The following is a 27,207-nucleotide window of genomic DNA, read 5'->3' as shown; positions in this document are numbered from 1 at the left end:
TTCAAATAACCATGTTATGGCTCTGGAGCTTGTGGTTTCATTGAGCTTTCCTAGTATGTCACTGTTCACAAAGGTGGAACTGACGAGCAAGATACAGCACAGCTGCAATGTTCTACACAGCAAGAGGAACCCATGTAAATGCTCTCTTGCTGTAGGATTCCATTTACGCTATCAGGGCTGTCTTGCAAAACAGCAAACCACCTCGTCCTATCCAGCCCACGTCTCCTTTCCCTCTTTATTACGTGCCAGTTGGCTTAGATTCTCCCGTATGCAGCCTAAGCCCTGAAAATGCAAAAGACCTTTGGAATTCATAACTCTTGGGACCACGTCACGCTGACTTGTTATGGAGACACAGCTCAGTTTTTTAATCTGAATTTCATCTGATGTAAAGCCAAAACTCAGCCTCCTGTCAACCTATGGCACTTTTTGTCCTTGCTGGGTGATTGGGAAATCTGAAAACAATCCAATGAATGTTAAGGGAGGATTAAGTTACAACATTCATGCTCGTACCAACTGGAAATTATCCTGCCTTATGTAACATTCTGGATAAAGCCGTATAGTAAAATTTTATAACAGCGGGAAGAGAATTTGGGGTGAAAAAGGAAAAGAAATGAGCATCTCAAAGGAGAGGAGAGGTAAATGAATTCTGTGAACACCTGCAGCTTGTGAGGTAGTATGTACATACATTTGATTTTGATGTTTGTTGCTTTGTAAAAGATTTTAATAAATTTTTTAAAATTTAAAGATTGTTTTTTTTTTTTCAAGTTGCTACTCAATCACTTAAATCAGATTTGAATTCTAAGTTCTGCCTGGCATGGTTGAGAGCTATTATTTTTCTTTGCACAAGATCAGCCTCAAACAAGCCTGAACACAAGGATCCCTTGGGGCTGTATTAAAAGTACAGATTTCCCGACCTGGACCCCAGAGGTACTGCTTCATGTTTGGGCTCCAGAATTCTGTGTTTCTTCTTTCAAGTTTTTATCTTGAAGATAAAAAATATTCAAATCTCTATCTTGACTTAAATTCAGCAGTTGTTAAAATTTTCTGCTTTTGCATTCTACCGTTTGCCACTATAGATACTTTGGATGGATGGATGGATGGATGGATGGATGGATGGACAATTTACTCCTTTTCATTAAGGCACTTAATCTGTTCTAATTTGTCTCCATCACTGTTTCTTCATGGTGTACAGTTCCCAGGATTAAGGTAGAAAGGAAAAGCATATATTTAGTTAGAAGGTTATTCCCACATGTAACTGTCAAATAGTTCTTTTTTATTGTGAAATCATGTCAGACACATGCCTATTTAAACAAATATGTACCTTCTAAAGACTAATGAGAACCTATCACTCCTGTTTCCACCACCCTGTTAGAACTAGATTAGGAGGAATATCAAGACCCTATAGGCCACTACTGAGCACTTGCCCCACACCGGATCTCCATATGAAACCATTTTCCTGAATTTTGTGTATTCCTTAACATTTCCTTAAAGTTTCCCCCATATATGTATCAGAGAAAAAATATTGTGTTTCACTTTTCCACTGTTGAACACTCTTAAATGATATATATGTGTTCTCCAATGGCATTTTTTTTTTTTTTTGGTTAGTGTCGTAGTAGTGTTGAGATTCATCTCTCTTGATGTGTATGGCTATAGTTTGTTTTCACTACAGTAGGCTCTTGTATCATATGAATGTAGCAGAATTTATTTATTCAATGTACCATTGATGGACATTAGGGATGTTTTGAATTTATTTTAATATGAACAGTGTTGTCAACATTTTTGTATATACCTTCTCTGTAAATGTATAAGAGTCACTTGAGGGTATATTCCTAGGAGTGTCCAGAATTTAAGATTCTAGAAAGGTGTGGTCATTTTCTAAATACCAGAAGTTACCATCACTGAAGGTATAGGATCCATTCCGTGTCCTCCTTGGTTGGTCTGCAATTGGGTCTGGCTTTTTGATGTGCCCCAGAATACTTTTTTAGCCTTTAAGACACAGAGGACTTTGTACAACTAGCTGGAGTTCCAGATGTGAGTGGAAATGGTACAAGGTTGATGGTATTTGACCCATGCTTGGCAAGACAGTCACGTGAGCTGGAAATCTACACACTGGCTTATGCCATGGTGGTATTCAGTGAGTCGACTCAGTATCCGTATTGACTACTGTCTTATATGGTGATCTGATGTTTCTTCGACATACCTACTCTGCATTGATGACTTGCTGCTACTCAGTTCACAGTGACCACAAATGACCACATTTTGTGATCTAATGAATAGGTCGAAACGTTGGAAAGAAAATCCAAAAGAAACTTTGAATTAAGAAGTACTTGATTTTAGCAGGGTTGACCATTTATGTATGAGCGAGATAATATGATTAAAAATAATATATGGGAAGTGCTCAACCTGTTGTCTGACATTAGATAAGCATTCAGTAAATAATAGCCTTTGTTGATGTTCTCCTTGTTAATTGTTATCATCCAGAACTCAAATATCTTAAAATTCCTTTCCCTGATAATAACTATTTTTTTTTTTTATTATCTTGAATGAATTCCTGAAATCTCTCCCCACCCCTTGTTTCAAATCCCATCTCAACTTCTGGTTTATTTCTCTTGAGTTATTCTCATAATGTTTACATATATCTACTGTTTATTTAAATGAAATAAGCTTATTTTGGTCTCTTAAAACATGCCCAGTTTGAACTTAAAAAAATTTTTTTTTTGATGTTTATTTATTTTTGAGACAGAGCATGAGCGGAGGAGGGGTAGAGAGAGGGAGACACAGAATCTGAAGCAGGCTCTAGGCTCCAAGCTGTCAGCACAGAGCCCAACACGGGGCTGGAACTCACGAGCATGAGGTCATGACCTGAGCTGAAGTCGGACGCTCAACCGACTGAGCCACCCAGGCGCCCCTGAACTTTTGATTCCTACCCTCCCCAGTCCCCGCCATTTTCCCTACCATCTTCCTCTCTAGTTCAGTTAATGGCATTGTCATCAACTCAGGTACCCTGGCCTGAACACTGACACCCAGTCTTGACTCCTCTTAGTGCATCAGAAACTCCTGCAGGTTCTGCTTCTGACCACATTTCACCCTCTCCATGTTACCTGCTTGTCTAAGCCAGCATCGGGCTCACCTGGATTACTGCTGCCATCCCGTCTTCACTGCATACTTCCACTCTTGCCCCCTCAAGATAAAGTGTAATCAGATCTCATCACTCCACTGATGAAAGTCCTCCAAAGATTTCCCAGCTGCAGTTACAGCAAATTGCAGATGTTTTGCCTCAGCCTTCAGGTGTGATCAGGCTTGTCTCCATCTCTTCCCTCCGTTCTCCTCATTCCTTGTGTCCCAGTCATACCTGACCTCTTTGTCACCCTTGAGTATTCCGAACTCAGTGCCACCTCAGGGCCTTTGCACATATTTCCTGTTGTCCTACAACTCTCTTCCTACATTTTTAGTGTAATGCCGCCTTTTGTAGTTCACATAGCTCAGAGTTACCTCCTGGGAGAGGCTTTCCCTGAACCTCCTGGGACTGCCATCCATGTTTTTCCTGAACTGTTTACTTTGTTTCTTTATAACTGTACTACCTCAGTTTAATCTGAAATATTTGTTAAGGTGTTTTTAATCTCATGGCACTAAATTAGGGTCTCCGGCATGATGGGCAACTGTTTCTCTGGTTTATTACTGTATTTTCAACATCTATAGTAGTGCCTACACAATAGGTGCTCAGTAAATATTTGTTGAATTAATACAAAACTTAGTGAAATGTAATTCACTTTACAAATGTAATTACAAATGTAATTGAATTTGTAATTGAAAAATACAAATGAATTACAAATGTAATTCAAATTACAAAATGTAATTTTTGTAGACACAAATCACAAAATGGAGCATCCAGGTGGCTCAGTTGGTTAAGTATCTGATGATCTCACGGTTGTGAGACTGAGACCCGCATCAAGCTCCACATTGAGCATGAAGTCTGCTTGGGACTCTCTCTGCCCCTCCCTTGCTTGCTCACATGTGTGCTCTCTCAAATTAAATAAATAAACTTAAAAAAACCCCACAAAACCTGTTACTTGTATTACTAAGTAATAATGTATATATAAGTTGGTGTAAATATATTAGAGCTTTAAAACATTTTATTTTTAGTACTCATTAGAACTCTTCAAAAATGTCAGCCAGGTATATAGGTCTTTTGTGAACACATTATTATGATTTATCTCAAATGTAAATTATGTGACTATCTAAAACTAAATTTAAATTTACTATCTGTATCTAAATTTAAACTTATGTATTTGACATGTTTTTAGGTCTCACTCCACTAGAATATAAGCTTCAGGAGTGCCCATCTGGTTTGCCGCTATACTTTCTTTATTTTCCTCTATTTTAATTCCAGTATAGTTCACATACAGTGTTATATTAGTTTCATACTGCTATATTTTCAACATCCATAATAGTGCCTGATACATAATAGGTGCTCAGTAAGTGTTTGTTGAATTGATGAAGGAATGAATGAAAGGTAACTGACAGCTAAAAATATTACAGATCTTTACATGTTATCACTAAGTCGTAATAGTAACCATACATATATCTTAAAGTGTTAAAATGTTTTATTTTGGGGTTGCCTGGGTTGGCTCAGTCGGTTAAACGTCCAACTTTGGCTCAGGTCTTGATCTCACAGTTCGTGAGTTTGAGCCCCACTTCGGGCTCTCTGCTGTCAGCACCGAGCCTGCTTCAGATCCTCTGTCCCCTTCTCTCTGCCTCTCCCCTGCTCATCCTCTCTCTCCCTCTCTCTCTCTCTCTCAAAATAAATAAACTTAAAAAAATGTTTTATTTTTCAGGACTAATTGGAATTCTTCAAAATGTCAGGTAAATTTTTATGAATAAATTTTAATATGCTTTATTTTCAAATGTGAATTGTGTGATTTTTTTCCTAAAAAATTGGAGTTTATTTTCTTTTGAGGTTTGTTTATTTATTTATTTATTTATTTATTTATTTATTTATTGTTAGCATTTGGAGAAAACATGTATATGTTCATTTATACATGTGAACATTTCTATCTACCTTTGGCAGAAAAGGATTAAAAGGGAGTTATGTGGGCACATATGTACTGAAAGATCTCTCAAATATGTGGGGAAAATAAAGTAAAGGAAACAAAAGTAAGAAAGTAAGTCTGCAAAGAAGAGTATAATCTTAATTAACCTGTGATGACAGTCTGCCCGCATAGAGGAGGGCTCAAAAGCAGGCCTGCATTTCCCAGCAATGTAGGAGATGACAGAAGGCAAGAAACACCACATTTATGGGACTTGGGCTTTTCTTGCAATAAAAGTCAGTTGGTGAAGAGATTCAGAATTTTTCCTTGTAGGGCATACAAGGAGACATTTCTCTGATTGCAACAAGAGGACAAGATAGCGTCATGGAAAGTGAGTTCAGTTCCTCCCTTGCAGTATTTACAGCAAGCAAGGTTGCTTTTACTGGAGAGGTAGATTAAACCACCTCTAAATGAGTTATGTGTGGTACCACTGCATCGTAAGCCATTACGTATTTATCATGTTATGTTTTGAATTTATTTAAACACAGTCATTTTCCAAAAGAGGTTAGGGAAAAAATAAGATTCACTCTATATATGACTGTGTTCTCCATAACATACAGTGGGGAAAACAGTTTTTGCAAATGTGCAAGGAGTTCAAGTGGGTGGGAATCAGCATGAAGTCAGCCAGACCACTAACGTAAAAGTGTGTTGCTTTGATCATAGCACAATGTGAATAATCGCTTAGTTTTTTTTTCAATCTATAGTCAGCCTGAAAATTCATCAATACATATTAAGAGGTTAAAAGCTAATATACATAAAGAATCATGTGTCTTTAAAATATAGTAGTGTGTTTCATAGTTAGATTCATGGATAAAAAAAATGAATATATTCTGTTATTACATTATCACTTCCATTGTAAATCATGTCCCCTCTCCCTTTCCCAAGGTGTGATCCCCACAGCCCCTGAGCAACCTGCAGATGAGAAGGACAATCAGATAAAGTCTCCTGATCAAAGGCCTGATGCACCTCCTGACTATAATTCCCATTTTGTACCAGGTGAGTTAAATATTCAGAAAGGTTCTTTTCACCTCTCCAGAAAATGATAATAGTTAAGATTGCTTTTAAGAGTAATTAATTGAGTGATTCAGTAAATAAGTATTGGAAGCTTCCGGGGTGCCAAGTAGTTTACCAGATGTCAATTAGAATATATTTGTAGGCTACTGAGGAAGGAGGTTGTACAAATCCTGATGGCATTCTCTTTGCTCCATTATGAAAACATGAAGAAGATGTTGTAGGGCCAAGATGACAGTAACTGGCTCTAACAAGGATTTGAGGGAAGACCTAACTGAGGAAGTCAAATTTTTCTGGCTTGCTGAGGAGTTTCTCACTCAAAGAAAAGGAGGAAGGAACCATGCCTGGCAGAAAGAATTATCTGTACATGGCTAACAGGCACATGAAAAAATGCTCCACATCACTCATCATCAGGGAAATACAAATCAAAACCACAAGGAGATACCACCTCACACCTATCAGAATGGCTAACATGAACAACTCAGGCAATTATAGATGTTGGCGAGGATGTGGAGAAAGGGGATCTCTTTTGCACTGCTGGTGGGAATGCAGACTGGTGCAGCCCCTCTGGAAAACAGTATGGAGGTTCCTCAAAAAGGTAAAAATAGAACTGTCCTACGACCCAGCAATTGCACTAATAGGTATATATCCCAGGGATACAGGTGTGCTGTTTTGAAGGGACACATGCACCCCTGTGTTTATAGCAGCACTATCAACAGTAGCCAAAGTATGGAAAGAGCCCAAATGTCCATTGACGGATGAATGGATAAAGAAGATGTGGTATATATATACAATGGAGTATTACTCGGCAATCAAAAAGAATGAAATCTTGCCATTTGCAACTATGTGCATGGAACTGGAGGGTATTATGCTAAGTGAAATTAGTCAGAGGAAAACAAATATATGACTTCACTCATACGAGGACTTTAAGATACAAAACAGATGAACATAAGGGAAGGGAAGCAAAAATAATATAAAAACAGGGCGGGGGACAAAAACATAAGAGACTCTTTTTAAAATTTTTTTTTTTTTTCAACGTTTATTTATTTTTTGGGGGACAGAGAGAGACAGAGCATGAACGGGGGAGGGGCAGAGAGAGAGGGAGACACAGAATCGGAAACAGGCTCCAGGCTCTGAGCCATCAGCCCAGAGCCCGACGCGGGGCTCGAACTCCCGGACCGCGAGATCGTGACCTGGCTGAAGTCGGACGCTTAACCGACTGCGCCACCCAGGCGCCCCAGAGACTCTTAAATACAGAGAACAAACAGGGTTGCTGGAGGGGCTTTGGGGGGGTGGGCTAAATGGGCAAGGGACATTAAGGAAAACACTTGTTGGGATGAGCACTGGGTGTTATACATAGGGGATGAATCACTGGAATCTACTCCTGAAAACATTATTGTATTATATGCTAACTAAGCTAACTAACTTGGATGTAAATTAAAAAAAAAAAAAGAACTATCTGTACAAAAGCATGAGGTTATGAAGGTCCGGTATGAGACATGCATGGATCAAATGCAAGAGAAATGGAGGTAAATGGCCTTGGGTGCTAAGGAGTTATACTAATATCTTTAGAAGTTTGAATTTACTTGTTGGTGACTCAGTGAAATGGATGCTCATAATGTTAGTAGAAATTTGAGTTATTATAGTCTTTTTAGAAAGTGGGGCACCTGGGTGGCTCATTTGGTTAAGCATCAAACTGACTGGTTTCAGGTCAGGTCTTGATCTCGTGGTTTGTGAGTTCGAGCCGTGCACCAGGCTCTGTGCTAACAGCATGGGGCCTGCTTGGGATTCTCTGTCTCTGCCCCTCCCCTGCTTGCACTCTATCAGTCTGTCTCAAAAATAAATAAACTTTAAAAAAGAAAGTAATTGGGCAATGTGTAAAATTTTTAAAATTAGAAATACACTTACTTTTGAAGTAAGGAAGGAAATAGGATTCTACATAAATACATTTTAATGACTTAGAAAATGATGAAGTGTAGCAATATTTCTTTTTTTTAATTTTTTTAAATCTTTATTTTTGAGAACGAGAGAGAAGGGGAGAGGCAGAGAGAGAGGGAGACACAGAATCTGAAGCAGGCCCTAGGCTCTGAGCTGTCAGCAGGGAGCCCGATGCGGGGCTCGAACTCACAGACTGTGAGATCATGACCTGAGACGAAGTAGGACACTTAACCGACAGAGCCACCCAGGCAGCCTGCAATATTTCTCTAAATATATATTTAAGTGTATATTTAGAGGTGGAAACCATTGAGTTAGTCTGTGAGAGAGGAGAAAAAACTTCAGTACCCACAGGATCATGGTAAAATGTTGTTTTGGCTCTAGACACAAGATCCATGGAGCTCAGTTAAACCTTGAGGTGTTTTCTGAAAACAGCAGGGTTTCCTTTTCCCCTTTCCCTCATAAATATGCATGTTGTGTAGATCTGGTCCAATATAACCCCTCGTTACTAGCTCAACTCCTAAGTCCACAATGTTGACAGTCCTAAATTATAATCATGCTATATCTGACCATTTCTCTAAATTTACTTCAGTGACTGTCAACATGATCTACATAATCTGTCTTTGAGAGGGCTTGAGCAGGGGAGAGGCAGAGAGAGAGAGGGAGAGAGAAAATCCCAAGCAGGCTCTGCATTGTCAGCTCAGAGCCTGATGTGGGGCTGGAATCCACAAACTGTGAGACCATGACTTGAGCTGAAACCAAAAGTCGGACGCTTAACTGACTGAGCCACCCAGGCATCCCTCTACCATTTTTAAGTAACATTGATTGTAACCATGTTCTGCTCATCTGAGAAAGTGTCTTTTCCTCTGTATCAAAAAAAAAATTAGCAAGAGAGTAGGATATGTCATTTAAATCAAATGACTAGATAAATTGAAAAACATTATCTAGTAGAGTATACAACTGAATTTTCAGTTATGAAATATAGTAACAAAAATTCATTGTGATCGCCACCTAGTGGCTGAATTATGTACTTAATCTATGATGACAGATGCAAATTAGATCCCTGTAATTAACATGAAGGAACTTGAACTACTATAAAGTATTTGTCTTTAATGCCCTTAATTCCTTTGACTTTAAGCCTCCCTTAGCCCCCACCCATATCAGTCTCCTGTGGTCTGAACTTGCATTTCCACCTGCCTGTAGACCACTTCCCCTGGAAGGACCCCAGATCTCAAGCTAAGTGATCTGCAATAAAGCTTGGGCGTCTTGCTCCGGAACACATTCCCTGTATTCTTTCTCTCTTCTGGAGGCCACAGGGACCCATGTCAGAATGTGAGAATCTTTCCTCATATCCAGTCTGTTACTGAGATGGGACTGTCCATTCAGTGTTGCTTATTAGACTTCCTACATTGCCTTCTTTCGGCCCTCCCGCAGCAGGCACCTCCTGCCTAACCTAACCTCATCCACAAAGGGTCCAAGTGTAAGTCTGATCACTTCACTTTCTCTTTTATTGGCGTATGGTTTAGGTTCTTTGAACAGTGTATAGATCCTTCATAATCATCACTCCCTCCTTCCTTTCTAGCCTTGTCTGCTCAGTCTCCATACATAACCTTGCCCCCCTGCAATTATGGGTTTCCCCTGTGCAGCTGTTCATTTCGCACCTACTCCCTGCATAAAACCTTTGCCCATTGTGGAGGTGCCGGCCGGGTCTAACCTGTCAGCACTAGCCCCACAGGGTACCTCCTCTGCCTAGGCTAGGCACTGCTCCTCTATAATCTCTTCGCACACTGTGAATCCACGTCTGATCGCACAAGTTACTTGCTTCATGATAACCATTCACTTTTTATTTTTTAATCTGTGTATTTAACACAGAACTGAATGTCCTTGAAGACAGATGTGTCTTTCTACCTCTTTCTGTTTCTAGCAGCAGGCACAGCAGCACGTCCTTGAAATGGGCTTGTGGCATGTTTCCCAAATAAAGGAATGCTTGATTTATTTCATAGCCTTGTTCTCAGTGAGTATTGGAAGAAATAGTTCTACAATTCATGATGCTCATGAGTGGGGTTTTTGTGAGTAACCAAAATGTCCCAGACTTCATGAGCTTCAGAAGCCACTCTCCCCTTTAATGCCCAGCTCACCAGAATCTGACCCTCTGTCCAATTTGCCTTGCTCAGAAAGTGTCACCTTTCTTTATTTCTCATCCCAAATAACTTCTGGAAGTTTGGGGGAGTGTCCCTTCCTGGTGGTGGTTGGTCTCGTCAGCATTGGCAGACCCCAGACCACAGCTTTGCCTCTATGCTGGCCACCTCTTACCCTTTCTGAAGCCAGCTTTCTGCTAGCTAAGCTGTTTTTTCCTGTACCATGACATCCCACAGGAGAGGTGTGTGTGTGTGTGTGTGTGTGTGTGTGTGTGTGTGTGTGTGTACAGAACTTAAGGCCTAAAAAAAAACAGCCGCCAGCTAGAGTTGCTCTTCCAGTCTGTAGTGCCAAGGCCATCCATAGAGTCCTGTTTTGGATGTTCCTAGCCTCTACCTAGCCTTTGATCTAAAGGGAGTATTTTAATTAAGGGGGCATCTGCAGTCAGAATGCTTGAGTTTTAATTCTGACTCTGTCACATATTGACACCAATGATTCTTTAGGAAGTTACTTAACCTCCTTATGCCTCAATTTCTTCCTCTGTAAATTCAGGATCATAATAGTCCCTACCATAGAAGGGTGATGTCAAGTAGTTAACAGTGCCTGGAACATAATAAAGCTCAGTAAGTATTAACTATTCTCCCTCTTATAAAAATAGTAAACATAGTTTCCTCTAACAGGAGTTCCTTCCTAGGGTGCATGGTGTTCAGTACCTGGTTCTCTGGGCTCTCTGAGAGAGAGTACTCTCCACCTTAACCTGATCTTTCAAATCTTTTAATTCTGTAAGAGTGACCTTTTCAAAGAACAGCTACCAAGGGACTGTTTCCATTTTTCAGGAAAATCAGTCCCTGCCCTACACAGCTGTGTGGCATTGCTTTTTGATAACAAAAAGATACCAATTCCCCAGTCTGTAGACCCACAGTGCCCAACGCCTGGGTTACTTTGGGAAATAGGACACCATCAGTGGGGGGGCTTCAACATCACAGCCCAAGCTTAACTATCTTCATCTTGTTCCCTTTAGCATACTTACTTAGACATGAGGTGAATCCTGCCTTCTAACACTCCTTGCTGTCTTTTGTACCAACATCTAGTAATTTTTGAGCACATGTATAAGAAAACACAGATACATGCATATATGCACATTATAAGCAGTAATTTAATAAATAGCAATTTTCAGAGAGACACTTAGTTTAACCTATATTTAGATAAGATTTGTTTTTTGCCTTTGAGGAGAGTATCCACAAAACTATTTCTAACCATGGTGAAAACAAACTTCTATGCATCATAGTTTTGTAACGTCTCCATCTTTTCCATTCTAGAATAGAATCTTTTCTTTCTTTACATTGGTTAAACAAAAGGGTCTTTAAATCACTGGCTTTCGAACATTCTTTTTTTTTAAATTTCTTTTCTTTCTTTTTAAAGTAATGTCTACACCCAATGTGGGGCTCAAACTCACAACCCCAAGATCAAGAGTCCTATGCTGTACTGACTGAATCATCCAAGTGCCCCCCTCAAGCATTCTTGATGACAACCTACTATGACCCACAGTAAATATATATAAATATATATGTAAATATATAAATATATAAATATATATATATAAATAAATATACACACACGTATATATGTAACAATATTTATATAATATTTATTATATATATGCTATATATAACATTTCACCAAGCAGCACTCAGTTCAGTGAGTATACAGCATACAGGCAATACAGTTTGATTTTTTTCTTTTTTACTTCATTCTAATGTAGTAAATCTTATTTTAAAAATTGCAATTGTGAATCATTAAATTGATTTTACAGCCCAGTAATGTACGTACAGATTGTAAAATGCTGTATTAAAACAATGTTTCTCAGTTGTTAAGAATTAATGAAATAGCTATACCTACATAAGAGAAAATATACCTTAAGGCAATAATTGTTAATAGAGTTTAAGAACATTTTATAACAGAAGTGTCAGCCCATCAAGAAGACATAACGATTGTATACATCTGAAAACAGAGCTCCAGAATATATGAAGCAAAAATTGACATAATTAAATGGCAAAATAGACAATTCAATAAATACCAGTTGGAGACTGCAGTACCCCACTTACAGTCATGGATAGAACAACTAAGCAGCAGATGAAAGAGGAACTAGAGGCTGTAAACAATATTATAAAGCGAACTAAACATAGACATATATAGAACTGTCTACCCAACAGCAATAGAATATACATTCTTCTCGAGTGCACATAGGACATTCTCTAGGATAGAGCTACTGATTAAGCCATAAAACAAATCCCAATAAATTTAAAACAACTGAAATCATACAGATTTCACAATGGACTAAAGTTAGTAATCAATAAAAATAGAAGGAAATTTGGGAAATCTGAGGAAATTGACACACCCTTAAATGACCAAGGACAAAAAAAAAAAAAAAAATCACAGGAGAAATTGGAAGATACTTTGAGATAAATGAAACCACAATATACCAAAGCTTATGGGATATAACTAAAACAGCTTAGAAATTTGTAGCTATCAACATCTACATTAAAAAGGAGGAGGGGCACCTAGGTGGCTCACTTGGTTAAGCGTTCGACTTTGGCTCAGGTCATGATCTCACAGTTCATGAGTTCCAGCCCTGCATCGGGCTCTGTGCTGACAGCTCAGAGCCTGGATCCTGTTTCAGATTCTGTGTCTCCCTCTCTCTCTGCCCCTCACCCACTCATACTTTATCTCTTTCTCTTTCAAAAATAAATAAACATTAGAAAACTTTTTTTTAAAAAAAGATCTCAAACCACCAACCCAACTTTGCACCTTAGAAAGAAGCCAGACCGGGGCGCCTGGGTGGCTCAGTCGGTTAAGCGTCCGACTTCGGCTCAGGTCACGATCTCGTGGTCCGTGAGTTCGAGCCCCGCGTCGGGCTCTGGGCTGATGGCTCAGAGCCTGGAGCCTGCTTCCAATTCTGTGTCTTCCTCTCTCTCTGCCCTTCCCCCATTCATGCTCTGTCTCTCTCTGTCTCAAAAATAAATAAACGTTAAAAAAAAAAAATTAAAAAAAAAAAAAGCCAAACCTTAAGTAGGAGGTAATAATAGAATTTAAAGTAGAGGTAAATAAAATAGTGAAAAAGAAAAGCAGTGGGCCACATGGACAAAACCAAAAGTTGGATCTTTGAAAATATCAACAAATAGAAATCTTAAGCCAGACTGACCAAGAAAAAACGTAGATTCAAAATATTAAAATCAAGAATGAAAATGGAGACATTACTAAAAAGCTTACAAAAATGTAAATGTATTGTAAAAGAATACTATGAACAATTGTATACCAACAAACTAGAAAACCTGAAGACATAGATTCCTAGAAATATACGAACAACTGAAAGTGGCTCCGAGAAGAAATAGAAAACCTGAATGGAGCTATATAGCAAGTAAAGAGATTGAATTAGTCATTTAAAAATTTCTGATAGGGGCGCCTGGGTGGCTCTGTCAGTTAAGCAACAGACTCTTGATCACAGCTCAGGTCATGATCTTACTGTTCATGAGTTCAAGCCCCACATAGGGCTCTCTGCTGACAGTGTGGAGCCTGCTTGGGGGTGTCTCTCTCTCTCTCTCTCTCTCTCTCTCTCTCTCTCTCTCTCTCTCCTGCTCTCTGTGCTCTTCCTCCCCCTTGGGGGTGTCTCTCTCTCTCTCTCTCTCTCTCTCTCTCTCTCTCTCTCCTCTCTCCTGCTCTCTGTGCCCTTCCTCCCCCTTGTACACGTGCACGCATGTACACTCTCTCTCTCTCTCTCTCAAAATAAATATTTAAAAAAAAATTCTGACAAAGCCTAGGCCTGGACAGCTTCATTAGTGAATTCTACCAAATGCTTAATGAAGATTTTAATACCAGTCCTTTACAAGACACAGAACAGTGAACACTTCCCAATTCATTCTGTGAGGCCAGTATTGCCCTATTAGCAAAATCAGAAGAAGACTATAGAAAACCATAGACTAATATTCCTTATAAATATAGATGTAAAAATGCTCCACAAAATACTAACAATGTAGTAACCAAATCTAACAATATGTGGTAGGAATTATTACCATGGCCAAGTGCCGCTTATCCCAAATATGAGATAAAGTTGGTTTGTCATATGAAAATCAGCCCGTGTATGTACCATATTAATGGAATATTACTACAAAAATCATATCATGTCAGTAGATAGAGAAAAAGCATTTGACAAAATGAAACATCCCGCATGATAAAAAACACTCAACAAACTAGGGATAGGAGGGAACTTCCTCAACCTGATAAAAGTCATCTATGAAAAACCCACAGCTTAACATCATGCTTAATAGCAAAAGCTGAAAGTGTTTCTCCTAAGGTCAAGAGCAAGACGATATCTCTTCATGCCACTTCTGTTCAACATTGTATGGAGGTTTTAGCCAGGACAGTTTGGCAAGGAAAAGTAATAAAAGTCATGCACATTGGAAAGGAAGAAGCAAACCTATTTCTGTTTGCAGATGACATGATCTTATATATAGAAAATCATAAGGAATACACACACACACGCACACACAATTAGCACTAATAAATGAGTTCAGCAGTAGGAGTATTAACCAGTGAATTTCCACTTTGGAAAACAGGGTGGCCGTTTCTTCTAAAAGTTAAGGCTAGTTTCTCGCTCCTAGGTATATACTCAAGAATTGAAAACTTAGGTTCACACCAAAACTTGTACACTAATTTCACAGCAGTGTTATTTACAAAAGCCAAAAAGTAGAAATGACCCAAATGTCCATTGGCTGATTAATGGATACATAAAATGTGCTATGTGCATGCAATGGAATATTACTCGGCGATAAAAGGAATCAAGTACTAGTCCATGCTACCACATGGTCACTTGAACCTTGAAAACATTGTGCGAAGTGAAGGAGACCTGACACAGAGGCTATATGTTACGTTATTTCATTTATATGACATGTCCAGGTTAGGCAAATCGGTAGTGACAGTGGTTCCGTGGGCTGGGGCACAAGATAGGGAATGACTGCTAATGGGTATAGATTTTCTTTGTGGGGTGATGAAACTGTTCTGGAATGATAGAGCCATCATTAAAAGCACCCCTTTGAGTTACTATCTCAATGACCTTAATAACATCAGTGTACAGTACCAATTATGTGCTAGGTCTTGGGCTAAGCCCACTATAACCTAATGAAGTAGGTATATTATTGATGTCTCCAAAGGAGGAACCTAATACAGAGAGAGGCCAACACGTTACTTGATGTTTCAGATCTTATTTCTGTACCTTTGTGTAGCATAATTGTCTTCTAAGGTTTAAGAGGATTAAATGAGGTAATATGTGAAGCCCCTGAGTACATTGTTGGTACATGGTACACATTCAGAAAATGGATCATGTTTTATTCTTAAGTGGATGTTGTGGGATACCTGTCTTTGTTATGGAAAAGGTCATTCTAACTTCTGCTGTGTTATAGTGTTAATAGTGTATAACACTTCCATTTGTTTTTGGATACAGGACCCCCTGGACCAGCTGTCCCTGCACCTGCAGGCTACGCAGGAGGCTTGCCTATGGGATACAACAGCCCACAGCAGCCCGGTACCTTCTTCTCGTACCAGCCAGCTGGTGGTGCCCATCCTATCCAGTACCAGCCTGGCAAATACCATATGTCAAATCAGCCTGTTTCAGTAACATGGATGCCAGGGCCTCCTCCTATACCAAACTGTCCTCCTGGTCTGGAATACTTAACCCAGGTAGTCCTCACAAATCCAAATGATGATCTTATGAAGTATGACTGGGGATCCGACAAGAAGAGATACAAAGCTAGATAGAGTAGATGAAAGGGACAGGTCAGTGATGACAGAGGTCCAGTTTGTGAGACCATGGGAGTTGTGGTACTCATTTCAGAAATGTGAAGGGGAAATGAGGAATACAGGAATGTATTTGGTGGGATCGGCACGGTTTTCTGAAGGATGTATGTTGAATTTTAAGATTTGCAAGGTGTCCTGTTGAAGGCGGTTTCAAAAACAGGACTAGAGGAAAAACTATCAAAGATGCCAATTCTCATTTGCATAGAAGTGAAGAGTTAACACCAGGAAAAACAACATCAAAGAGAACAGAACAGACTGTGAGTGAATCACTGGGGGTCTCTGCCCATCCTTTTTTCTCATTACCCCTGATTTTCATTAGCCACTCCCTGCCACCCTCCAAACATAAAATGTAAATCAAAAGAGGAAACCTACCAAGGGTTTTGCTTCAGGCCAAGTTCCAGAGAATCTCTTCCCATAACACAGTGAATTCTTATTTTCCACCTCTATGCACATTCTGGAGGCACCAGGGTATCCAGATCAGAAACTGGGGCAGTACGTCAAATCAGTGTTCCAAATGGTGTTTTTAAAGCCACATGTCAGAAACTCAAAAATATTGCTTAATGAAAATAAGATAAAGCTAGTATTGGAAATAACTTAGAACCTATTGAATCATGTTTGATTTTAGAAAAAGGAAGGGCGCCTGGCCGCTCAGTCTGTTAAGCATCTGACTCTTGATCTCGGCTCAGGTCATGGTCTCCTAGTACATGGGTTCGAGCCCCACATCAGGTTCTGCACTGACGATGCGGAACCTGCTTGGGATTCTCTCTCTCTGTCTCTCTCGGCCCTTCCCTCACTTGTGTACTCTCTCTCTGTCTCTCTCTCAAAAATAAATAAATAAACTTAAAAAAAAAAGACATATCATATAACTTCACTCATATGTGGAATTTAAGATACAAAAAAGATGAACATAAGGGAAGGGAAGCAAAAATAATACATAAAGAGGGAGGGGAACAAAACAGAAGAGACTCAAACACAGAGAACAAACAGGGTTGCTGGAGGGGCTGTGGGTGGGAAGATGCGCTAAATGGGGAGGGGGCATTAAGGAAGACACTTGTTGGGATGAGAACTGGGTGTTATATGTAGGGGATGAATCCCTGGAATCTACTCCTGAAATCATTAATACACTATGTGCTAACTAACTTGGATGCAAATTAAAAATAAATAAGTAAAGACATTATGAAATACTTTATAAGCAAGGGACTTGCCAGTTCAACACATGTCTCCCCACGTAACCAACCAAATACTCCTTGGAGTTGATGTGTTTCTCTTTTCCATTTTATATATTGACAGGGACCTTCTGAATCCTGTGCATTGAGAACCATAGGTACAGTGTTATAGTGTTGATATTTCAAAGTCAAAACAGTTGGATCACAAAAACTGAGATTTCACATGAGCCAAAAATTGTATTCAGTTTTTGTTTTGGCAAAATATTGACAAACTACAGCACCATTCAAGTACAGTGGTAGAGTAAACCCCTACGTTATTTCAGAAGCTTAAAAAATGCTTTATAGTTAATCACGTTTTAAAAGTTCCTTTTTTTATACTAGATGATAAGTATAGAAATTGTCCTTAGAAATCCAAGATCTGCAGTCATTTCTCTTTTTTAAATGTATAACTTTAATTTTGTTCATCTAAATATTAAAAAACAGTTTCTTAATTTCTTCTATTCTGACAGAAGTTAACACATTTTATGAATTCTGTTTCTTTGTTCAGGTTTGTTTTGAATAAAAAAAAATAAGTGAGAAAGGAAACAAAACAGGTTTAGAGACAGACCAACCTGGTTTTAAATTCTAGCTGTCGTCCCTCCTCACTCTACAGCCTTCAATAACTTCTGTAACCTGTTGGTGCTTGAATTTCATCATCAATAAAATAGTACTAGCAATACATACCTTATTGGGTTGTTAGGAGAATTTTTTTTTTATATGAATTTAGGAGAATTTTTAAGAAGGAAAGCTTTATACTGTGCTTATTATTTTTGGCACACAGGGTCCATCCAACAGGTGGTAGCTGTGTGGATGTTATTAGTGGAAACACTTTGTATGCAAACAGCCCTTCATTGGTTTATCATTTTCCTTATCCTATCCTTTTTGCAGTCTCCTGTGCGGATTCCATGAATCATTATCGGGACTCTCAATACTCTGGAGCATCCAAAGTAGCAGGATTATATTCTTTCTAGAGGGTTGGCGTGGCCAGTGACTCCCCCAATTTGTTAGAGAACTGCTCCTTAACAGCCATAGTGTCTTCTGGACAAACTTCTTTTGTATTAACAGGCATTATTTCTTTAGAATATTGTACTCAGCAGTGGATGCTTTTTATCAACAGTATTTTGACTTTTAATTCTGGATTTTTAAAGGAACTATAAACCATCTTAGTGACCACTTTTGGTATTTTATAAGATGTGTTTACACCCCCTCACCGGATTGTGTTTTTATATCAGAAAAATTTTTTTTTTTTTTTTTTTTTAGAAAAATTTTTTTAATGAAGGAAGGGTTGTATCCTCTCCATACCCTCTGTAATCAGTTAAACACCACAAAACATTTATGTCTGGTTATTTTTAACTTCCTTTATTACCACATTCACGTATTCTTTTATTAGCCATTGTATTCAATGAATACTTGGTGAAATATGACATTTCAGGTGATATGCTGGTCTCAGGGATTAGGAATGATCTATATATCTAAAATTATATAGAGGGGGGTCTGGGTGGCTCAGTCAAGTGTCCCAACTTTGGCTCAGGTCATGATCTCACAGTGAGTTCAAGCCCTGCATTGGGCTCTGCATTGAAAATGCTTCGGATCCTCTGTCTCCCTCTCTCTTCCCCTCCCCAGCTCGCTCATGCACACACACACACGCTCTCTCTCTCTCTCTCTCTCTCAAAAATAAGTAAACATTAAAAAATTAAAAATAAAATTATATAGATGTGATTACTCTGTCTTCAAAGAAGTTTCTTCTTTTCTGCTAGAATATTCTCAACTCTATCAGGTAATGAGCCCAACAAACTGTCTGACTTTAGGGTGATTCCTATGTGACATTAAGGTAGAAGTTTATCTAGTTGTTTTCCCAGCTCCCTTTTCAAGAGATCCCATCCCAGAATGTTTCTTCCCCTTTGCCCTAATATAATCACATGCTTCCAGCCCTTGTGGACCCTCTCCTTTAATTAAAGCCTGCACCTAGTGAAGACCCTGGCATTAGTAGCTCAAATGATTGGAAGTCAGTGTGTGAACATCTTCCAGAGGTACCTGTGAAAATAAGATAAAACTAGATACTCCTGCGTGAGGTCCCTGGCTGAGTTGCTCTCTGTAAGCCGCTGAGAAAATAGCCTACTCTGTGGTTGGTCCACGTTAAACTGTCTTGAACTTCCCCAGCAACTCCAGTCTGTGAGTGACGTGTCGATAAGACCAGTGAGTTGGGACTGAGCTAGAAACCATCTACGTCCACACAGCTTCTTCTGGATGCTGTGACTGCAGCAGGAAAATGATTTTCTTATATACCAGGCAACTGTTTGTCTTTTAACATAGAACTGGAGAACACTGGTTTTCCTGTGTTCCTCTGCGGAACAGGTGCAGACAGGCTACTTTCACTAATTTTTTTTTTTTATTCCATTCAATGCTGAAAAGATATTTTGGTATCAATTGATAACCTTTTTATACCCATCTCATCAGTTCCTTTTCTAACATTGATTTAATTCTGTGATTATTTTTTCCTAATTGCTTTGTTCTATCCCAACAGCTGGACACCATTCACGTCCTTCAGCATTTTGAGCCTCTGGAAAGTATGTATAATTTTGTTAGTGTTCAGCAGGTGGAAATTTGAATCAGGTGGAAATTTGCATTACCCAATATCTTGTTCTTTATTTATATTGGTCATTTCTTAGTGGTTCGAAGTGAAAAGACTGTCTTCTTTTACCCTTTCAGAAAAGTAAGAAAGGGAATTATTTTGTATAATTTCACCTATGTATACATGATACATACATTCGTAGACTTGAAAAAGACTTATATTTTATCTGGTCAACCCCCATACCATATTCTACATATTCATCTTTAATGGAAGAGGAAAAGAAGGAGCAAGGACACTAAATGAGTTCACCAGAGGCACCACAGTCAGCTAATGAGTGGTAGCGCTGGACATAGAATCTAAATCTGCGAAGTTCTAGTCCAGTGCCCTTGCTTTGGAAGAAAAAGGAATCACAGTCAACATAATGCCTGGTCTCAGTTCATCCTCACTTGATTATTAACCTTCACTTTATCCCCAGTTCCACACATTCATTTGACCACCACAGTCTCTGACTTTCTTTATTGCAATTGGTAATGACCCTAGTCATCTCAGTATATTTCATGAGCAGATTCATTTATGGTAAAAAGTATACTTTTATTTAAATGCCTTTTTAATGAAAGCTTTCTGAATTCAGATATACCAGGAGTATAGTTTCAGTCTTTGCTTTTATGTGGAAAAATTTTTTAAATCGTTTTGTACTGACCTTCATTTAAAATTTTCAAAATTACTGAATACTTTTTGGGCAAGTGAATTATTTGGTGTCCTAATCAATTGAATATAGTTCACTTCAAAATTTTAAAAAGCTATTTTGCTTTAAGCACCTAAGGAATACTACAAAAGGACTTCTTGAGGCCCATTTTAACTGCTTCTAATTTAAAGTGGCTTTCTCATTCTATTTTTTAGTGATCACATCTTTTGAAACTAATAATGGATATGATATTAAAAACAACCTGGACCAGATGGTTTACATCGTAAATGAAGACACAGACGACTTTACCAGAAATGCTTATCGGACACTAAGGCCCTTCGTCCTCCGGGTCACTGACTGTATGGGCCGAGAAATCATGACCATGCAGAGGCCTTTCAGATGCACCTGCTGTTGCTTCTGTTGTCCCTCCACCAGGCAAGAGGTCAGAGAACACAAGTCTAATTCCTTGTCTCTTCCTGATCCAACTCTTGACAGCATCGCTGTGCTCCTTCCAGAATGACACATGAGGGGGTTTTCACTGGCTCTGCTGGTCAGACTGAAAGAAGAGAGCCGAGGGGGTGAAAGGGGATGGGGAGGAGGGCCGCCAAATTGTCTCACCTGAGGAAAATCACAGAGGGTTTTTTTCTTGTGGGTTCTTGTCTTCTGGTGCTAGTTGGGGCTCAGGCTCAAATCAGGATTATTTGGTGACCACAGTTCTGTCGGTTGTGTCTACTGAGTTAGAAATGTATCTGTTACCTAGAACAGAAGTCACACACATTTGTCTAAATGCACCAACATAACCCCAGATAAGGTGTCCCTAGACATAATTGTATACTTTCAGAATTGGAAGAGACTTAAAAACTTCTTTTTTTAATGTTTATTTTTGAGAGAGAGACTGAGTGTGAGCAGGGGTGGGCTGAGAGAAAGGGAGACACAGAATCCAAAGCAGGCTCCAGGCTCTGAGCTGTCAGCACAGAGCCCGATGAGAGGCTCAAACTCACGAACCACGAGAGCATGACCTGAGCTGAAGACTGACGCTTAACCGACTGAACCACCCAGGTGCCCCTAGAACTGGAAGAGACTTCAGATAACTGTACACTGTCCATCCCAATCCACAACTTGCCACAGGTAAAGAAAGGGTGGCTCAGAAAATTAAGCACCTGATGAGCGTGTTACACTCCACCAAGCACTGGAACTGGAAAGCAGATGTTCTGAGTTACAGCTGGGTTCCTCTTCTATAACCTGTGAGGCTCTAGGAAGGTTGTTTGCTGCAGGGAAAAGACGCAGCTTTAGACAGAGGTCAACCAGAATTTTGAATTCTAGATATGCCTTCTATTTATGTTGGTATAATTTATTTAACTTCGTTGGGCCTCAGTACTTCCGTACATAACTATGCATAATATCCCATGGGATTACTGGGATATATAAAGACAGATTATGTTCAGTACCAGCACTTCCTGAATGTTAGTTTATTTACAAGCCTTTCTGTGTTTTGATGTCCTATAACATGGAGATAAAAATGGTACCATCACGCAGGATTGCTTTGAGGATTAAATAGTAAATGAATATTAACTGTCATTACAGTACCTGGCAGGTAGTACAGTGCTCAGAGAATGTTAGTTGTTGTTCCCAGGTATCTTCTCTCTCACTACTGTGTTTGTAATAACAGCCTTAAATTTTTTTTTAACGTTTATTTATTTTGGAGAGAGAGAGAGACAGCATGAACAGGGGAGGGTCAGAGAGAGGGAGACACAGAATCTGAAACAAAAGGTATACAATTTACCACACTTCTTTTTTTTTTTCTCTTTTAAATTGTTTTAATGTTTATTTATTTTTAAGAAAGAGAGTGGGACAGAGCATGAATAGGGGAGGGTCAGAGAGAGGGAGACACAGAATCTGAAACAGGCTCCAGGCTCTGAGCTGTCAGCACAGAGCCCGACGCGGGGCTCGAACTCATGGACCGCGAGATCATGACCTGAGCCGAAGTCGGCCGCTTAACCGACTGAGCCACCCAGGCGCCCTATAATAGCCTTAAATTTGAGATGAATCTTCACCTTTAATCCTCAACCCTTTTGACGATACAAGGAATTCTTCGTATTGATGAGTTGGGTTTCTTCTTCTCAAATGAATTTTTTTTAAAGTAATTTACCTGTTTACAGTTTTTTTCCCCCTTAGGCTTAAACTTATATGAGATCTTAATCCTAGGAAGTTATCAAATTTATATGCTTATGTATATGTTTGAATGTATATATGTGAACAATAATAAATTTTTTTTAAATAATGCCTTGATTTGGCAGTTTGTGAAGCTATGTAGTCCTGCCCTTGAGACCCAGTGGACTCAAAACTGTTAGAAAAGTATAAATGACACCAGAAGAGCCATCAACTCTGAGCATTTACTAAATAATTTAATTTTATGGCTCATGTTATTATTAAATATGAAGATCTTAGTTCTTCACAAAGGAATATTATAAAGATGATTAGTTAAAACAGGGTACTGGACAATTTTAAAACTTGTAAAAATGGCTTTATATATTCATACACACATCCTTTGTTTCCACAGTATACAGTTTACAGAATGCCTCTTTTGTCTTTCTCTTTTCTATTACAATTGTCATGTCTGGGATTTAAGTCTAGGAAGTTACCTTGTTACTTTGTCACGGACCGTGCCAGAAGACATGAGGCACCTAGAGCAGAGACAGAGAACCTTATTACAGCACAGGAAGCAGTACCAGCGTCAGGAGCCGGATGTTGGTATAGACCCCTTGCGCCCAAGTTCTCTGGGGTTAACTCAGAGGAGCGGGCGGGTGTGCATACAGCTGAGAAACACTGAGCTTGGAGAAACGATCATTGTATAACAAGCAGTAAGTCTGTCCCAAAGGGAAATGTGACCTCACCTCTCAAGGCCTTTCACTGACACACACCCCTAAGAAATAGCCTGGGGTACAATGGAGGAGTCTGTACCATTAACATTTTTTCCAGTCCTTGCATGAGGGAAGAACGTACGGTGTGTGTGCATACGGGTATATATGTAGCATCCTTCCCTCTGTCACTGCTTCTTTGCAGCTGGAGGTGCAGTGTCCTCCTGGTGTCACCATTGGCTTTGTTGCAGAACACTGGAACCTGTGCAGGGCAGTTTACAGCATCCAGAATGAGAAGAAAGAAAATGTGATGCGAGTACGTGGGCCATGTTCAACCTATGGCTGTGGTTCAGATTCTGTTTTCGAGGTAAATGTAAAAATAACATTATTAGTATTTTTTCAACATGTACAGACAGACCTTAGAATTGTTTGGTTTTAGATTATTTTTTCACATGAATGAATAAAGTAGAAGGAGGAAAGAGTTATCGGTTGACATCAAATCATTTGCAAATTATTGTTGGTGGATTGCTTAATGTTTCCCAGAATGTGAGCTACTTTGTTTATGATTTCAGTGTTTGATGAAGATGAGAAGGACCCATGTAAAACACTAAACCTGAAAGAAAATAGCCCAGTAGATTCCATTTATTTTGTTCTTGGTTGTATTTAATTAACCATTTTTACCAAAGATTTGCAGGATTGGGATACAGGTCCTGAGCAATGAAAGTGCCCAACAGATCACAGAACATATGGATCACCCCGAGATTGTGCAAATCGTCTATCTGCATGGTGGAAGTCTGTCTGTGTCCTCAAGAGACAGGATAACACTGATAACATAGATAAAACTCATAATAGATTATAACATTTTCTCAGAAAAATGAAAAATCCTCCTGTTTTGCCTTTATTTCACTGACTACAAAATGATTGCTTATTATCCTATGAATTTGACAAAGGAGATTCTTAGAAATATTTCCTGAGCTTCTTAGAAGATGTCTTGCAATTCAGCAAGGCTCTTTATCTAAAGTTGCTCATTCAAGTATTTTCTATGACACCCAATAAACCTTTTTAGTTCTTCAGGCATTGCTTATTTGTTAAAAGACCACTGTAGAGAAATAGAAAATGTAGCCACATTTCAGGGGCAGAGTATATAGGATCATTCTGATCGCCAAAAGTTAGCAAGTGCCTGAGTCCCCCTTTGAGAAGCCAAAGCTCTTCGGAATTCTGACATACAACAGGGTGGGTTTGACCCACAAAAACTTGACTGATTATATGAAGTTTGTGAAGTATGTAGAATTATGCTTCCTTACTTTTGTTCATGTGTTTCTCTAGACTGTAGAGACTCCCTCCCAATCCCCAATTCCCACCCTTTACTATATGAAGAAGAATTTCAAAATCAATTCAAATCATACCTCCCTCAAATCATACCTCATTTGCTCTTGAAAACAAGAGCATTGGCCTGAGAACTGTCAGATATGCCCCAGTTCTGGTTTTTGGATTTTTTGTTTGATTTAATTCAAGTCAGTTAACATACAGTGTAGGCTTGGTTTCAGGAGTAGAACTCAGTGAGTTCTCTCTTACATATGATGTTCAGTGCTCATCCCAAAAAGTACGCTCCTTAATGCCTATCACCCATTTAATCCATCCCTGACCCACCTCTCCTCCAGCAACCCTCAGTTCTCTGTCTTTAAAAGTTTCTTATGGTTTGCCTCCTTCTCTGTTTTTATCTTATTTTTCCTTCCCTTCCCCTATATTCATCTGTTGAGTTTCTCAAATTCTACATATGAGTGAAATCATATGATATCTGTCTTTCTCTGACTTGTTTCACTTAGCATAATACCATCTAGTTCCATCCATGTTGTTGCAAATGGCAAGATTTCATTCTTTTTCGCTGCTGAGTAGTATTCCATTGTGTGTGTGTGTGTGTGTGTGTGTGTGTGTGTGTGTGTACGTACCACATCTTTATCCTTTCATCAGTTGATGGACAGGTGGGCTCCCTGGCTAACCTGGCTATTGTTGATCCCAGCTCAGTTATTAACCAGTTGCAAGGCACCTAACCCATCTTGGCCATAATTCCCTATTTGAAATTATGTTATTACTGTTATTAATTTCCTGTACTGTATTTATGCTTATCTCAGTGTAAAGTGCTTCTAAGTAGAAGAATGAAACGTATAGTACTTTTTAATCATAATTAAGTCACATGCTTCTCTTTCTAGGTCAAATCCCTTGATGGTGTATCCAACATCGGCAGTATTATTAGGAAGTGGAACGGTCTGTTATCAGCAATGGGTGATGCTGACCAGTTTGAAATTCACTTCCCTTTAGATATGGATGTGAAGATGAAAGCCATGATTTTTGGAGCCTGCTTCCTCATTGTAAGCCTTTTACTTTTGACTTGTCTTGAGTGAGTTATTCTTTCCAATGAGATGCAGTGTAGTGTAATAGGAAGGCAATAACATTTGCAACTAGGCCAGTGCCTGTCTCTACCACTTACTAGTGACATGTTTTGCAAAGTGTTGAACACTTCCCGGCCTCATTCTTTTTATCTGTAAAATGGAGATAGAAATACTTAGATTTTTTCAGGGTGATGAACATTAGCTATCATCTGAGTACAGGGGCCAGAATATTAGACATCCAGTGGGTGTGATTGTCATCACAGCATGTTATTTGTCTTTCTCATTACTTAAAGATGCCTGTCCTTTGACTTCTTGAGAAAATAAAATAACTCCAGAGCTGATTTCCTTTCCCTCCACCTTATTGCCTCTCTGTCATTGTACTCCTTGGAGTTGTATCTTCCTTAGATTTAGTAGGCACAGTTCCCTTGCTGTATTACTGGCTGATTAATGGCTAATATTCATAAGTAAAGCATAGAAATGAAATGGAAAATATTTACCTTAAAAATGTAGTTAATGTACTGCAATTGGTATATTTAACATTTAATTTTGATTGTCAAGTTTTTCGTCTTTTTAACAATGAAAATTTAGTTAACTGGTACCCCCAAATGGAAAGGTTGTTGGCTACCAATAGTTCCAAGTTTTTAATTGCTGCTCTTCATATTAGGTCCTCTTCATAAAGATTTCATTAGATTTATTTATTCTTAACTAGCAAGAGGATTGCCTGATAAATTATAAAGGATAATATTTTATGCATTGCATCTAATTATGTATCCATCTGTATACATACAGTTGTCTCTTTTTTTCTCTCTAATATATATATGTATATATTATATATATATATATATATATATATATATATGTATTTTTTTTTTCTAATTTCAGGACTTCATGTATTTTGAAAGATCACCACGACGTTCATCAAGATAGATGGACACAGCAAATCAACAATTATGGTTAATTAAAAAAAATTAGAGAAGTTGGATTGGGCTTATAATCCCCTGAATTATTTGCAAATATATGTATCTGCTTTTGCAGATTATTTTTACTGGGTATTAGCTCTGACAGGTAGGCTGAGTGTAAGGGCAAGAACACGTGTTTTAATTGATTGAACCATGTGTTTTAATTGATTGTCTCTCTGTCTACATGGTAGACTAGGAGTTCACCTTGAAAAAGCTATAACTCATTAACCAAGTAAACATAATACAATGAGCTTGAAAACACTTTACTTACGCTGAGATAAGGGAAAATGAATCCCAGGGCTCTCACATTAATGGGTCATGAAATGGCAAGCTTTTTAGAGCAGTCTTTGAGATAGAATAAAACAGCTTTTATCCCCAACCCTCTCCAACCTGTCCTCTCCATCAACTTGTCCTGTTACCGAAGATAAATTTGATTCTAAGTGAAAAGAATAATACTCTTGACCTTTAAAACAAAAAGGAAGGTAGGCAGAAATACTGTGTGTTATTGTACAAGGAAAA

General features: G+C 38.8%; 1 protein-coding gene across 1 annotated transcript; it reads left to right on the top strand.

Annotated features, from left to right (window-relative positions):
- The first annotated feature begins 3,456 nt into the window (after nt 1-3,456).
- Nucleotides 3,457-26,656, top strand: LOC124527137 (phospholipid scramblase 4-like). The gene is made up of 8 exons (XM_047100397.1): nt 3,457-3,574; nt 5,973-6,083; nt 15,667-15,902; nt 19,749-19,791; nt 20,697-20,923; nt 23,545-23,706; nt 25,550-25,708; nt 26,612-26,656. Exons 1-8 carry the CDS (start codon nt 3,457-3,459, stop codon nt 26,654-26,656), a joined length of 1,101 nt encoding a protein of 366 aa, XP_046956353.1.
- Nucleotides 26,657-27,207: the final 551 nt, after the last annotated feature.

This window comes from Lynx rufus, unplaced genomic scaffold (genome assembly GCF_022079265.1).
Source record: "Lynx rufus isolate CCGP_SWC_20201006 ecotype Redwood Valley unplaced genomic scaffold, mLynRuf1.p SCAF_5, whole genome shotgun sequence".
NCBI lineage: Eukaryota > Metazoa > Chordata > Mammalia > Carnivora > Felidae > Lynx > Lynx rufus.
This window is presented reverse-complemented; position numbering and strand designations above follow the sequence as displayed.

Excerpts from the sequence above, each read along its gene's own strand:
- LOC124527137 (XM_047100397.1), top strand. The coding sequence starts at position 3,457 with ATGCCGCCTTTTGTAGTTCACATAGCTCAGAGTTACCTCCTGGGAGAG. Across the intron at positions 3,575-5,972 it reads TACTTTGTTTCTTTATAACT|GTGTGATCCCCACAGCCCCT; the intron begins GTACTACCTCAG and ends CCCTTTCCCAAG. Across the intron at positions 6,084-15,666 it reads TAATTCCCATTTTGTACCAG|GACCCCCTGGACCAGCTGTC; the intron begins GTGAGTTAAATA and ends TTTTGGATACAG.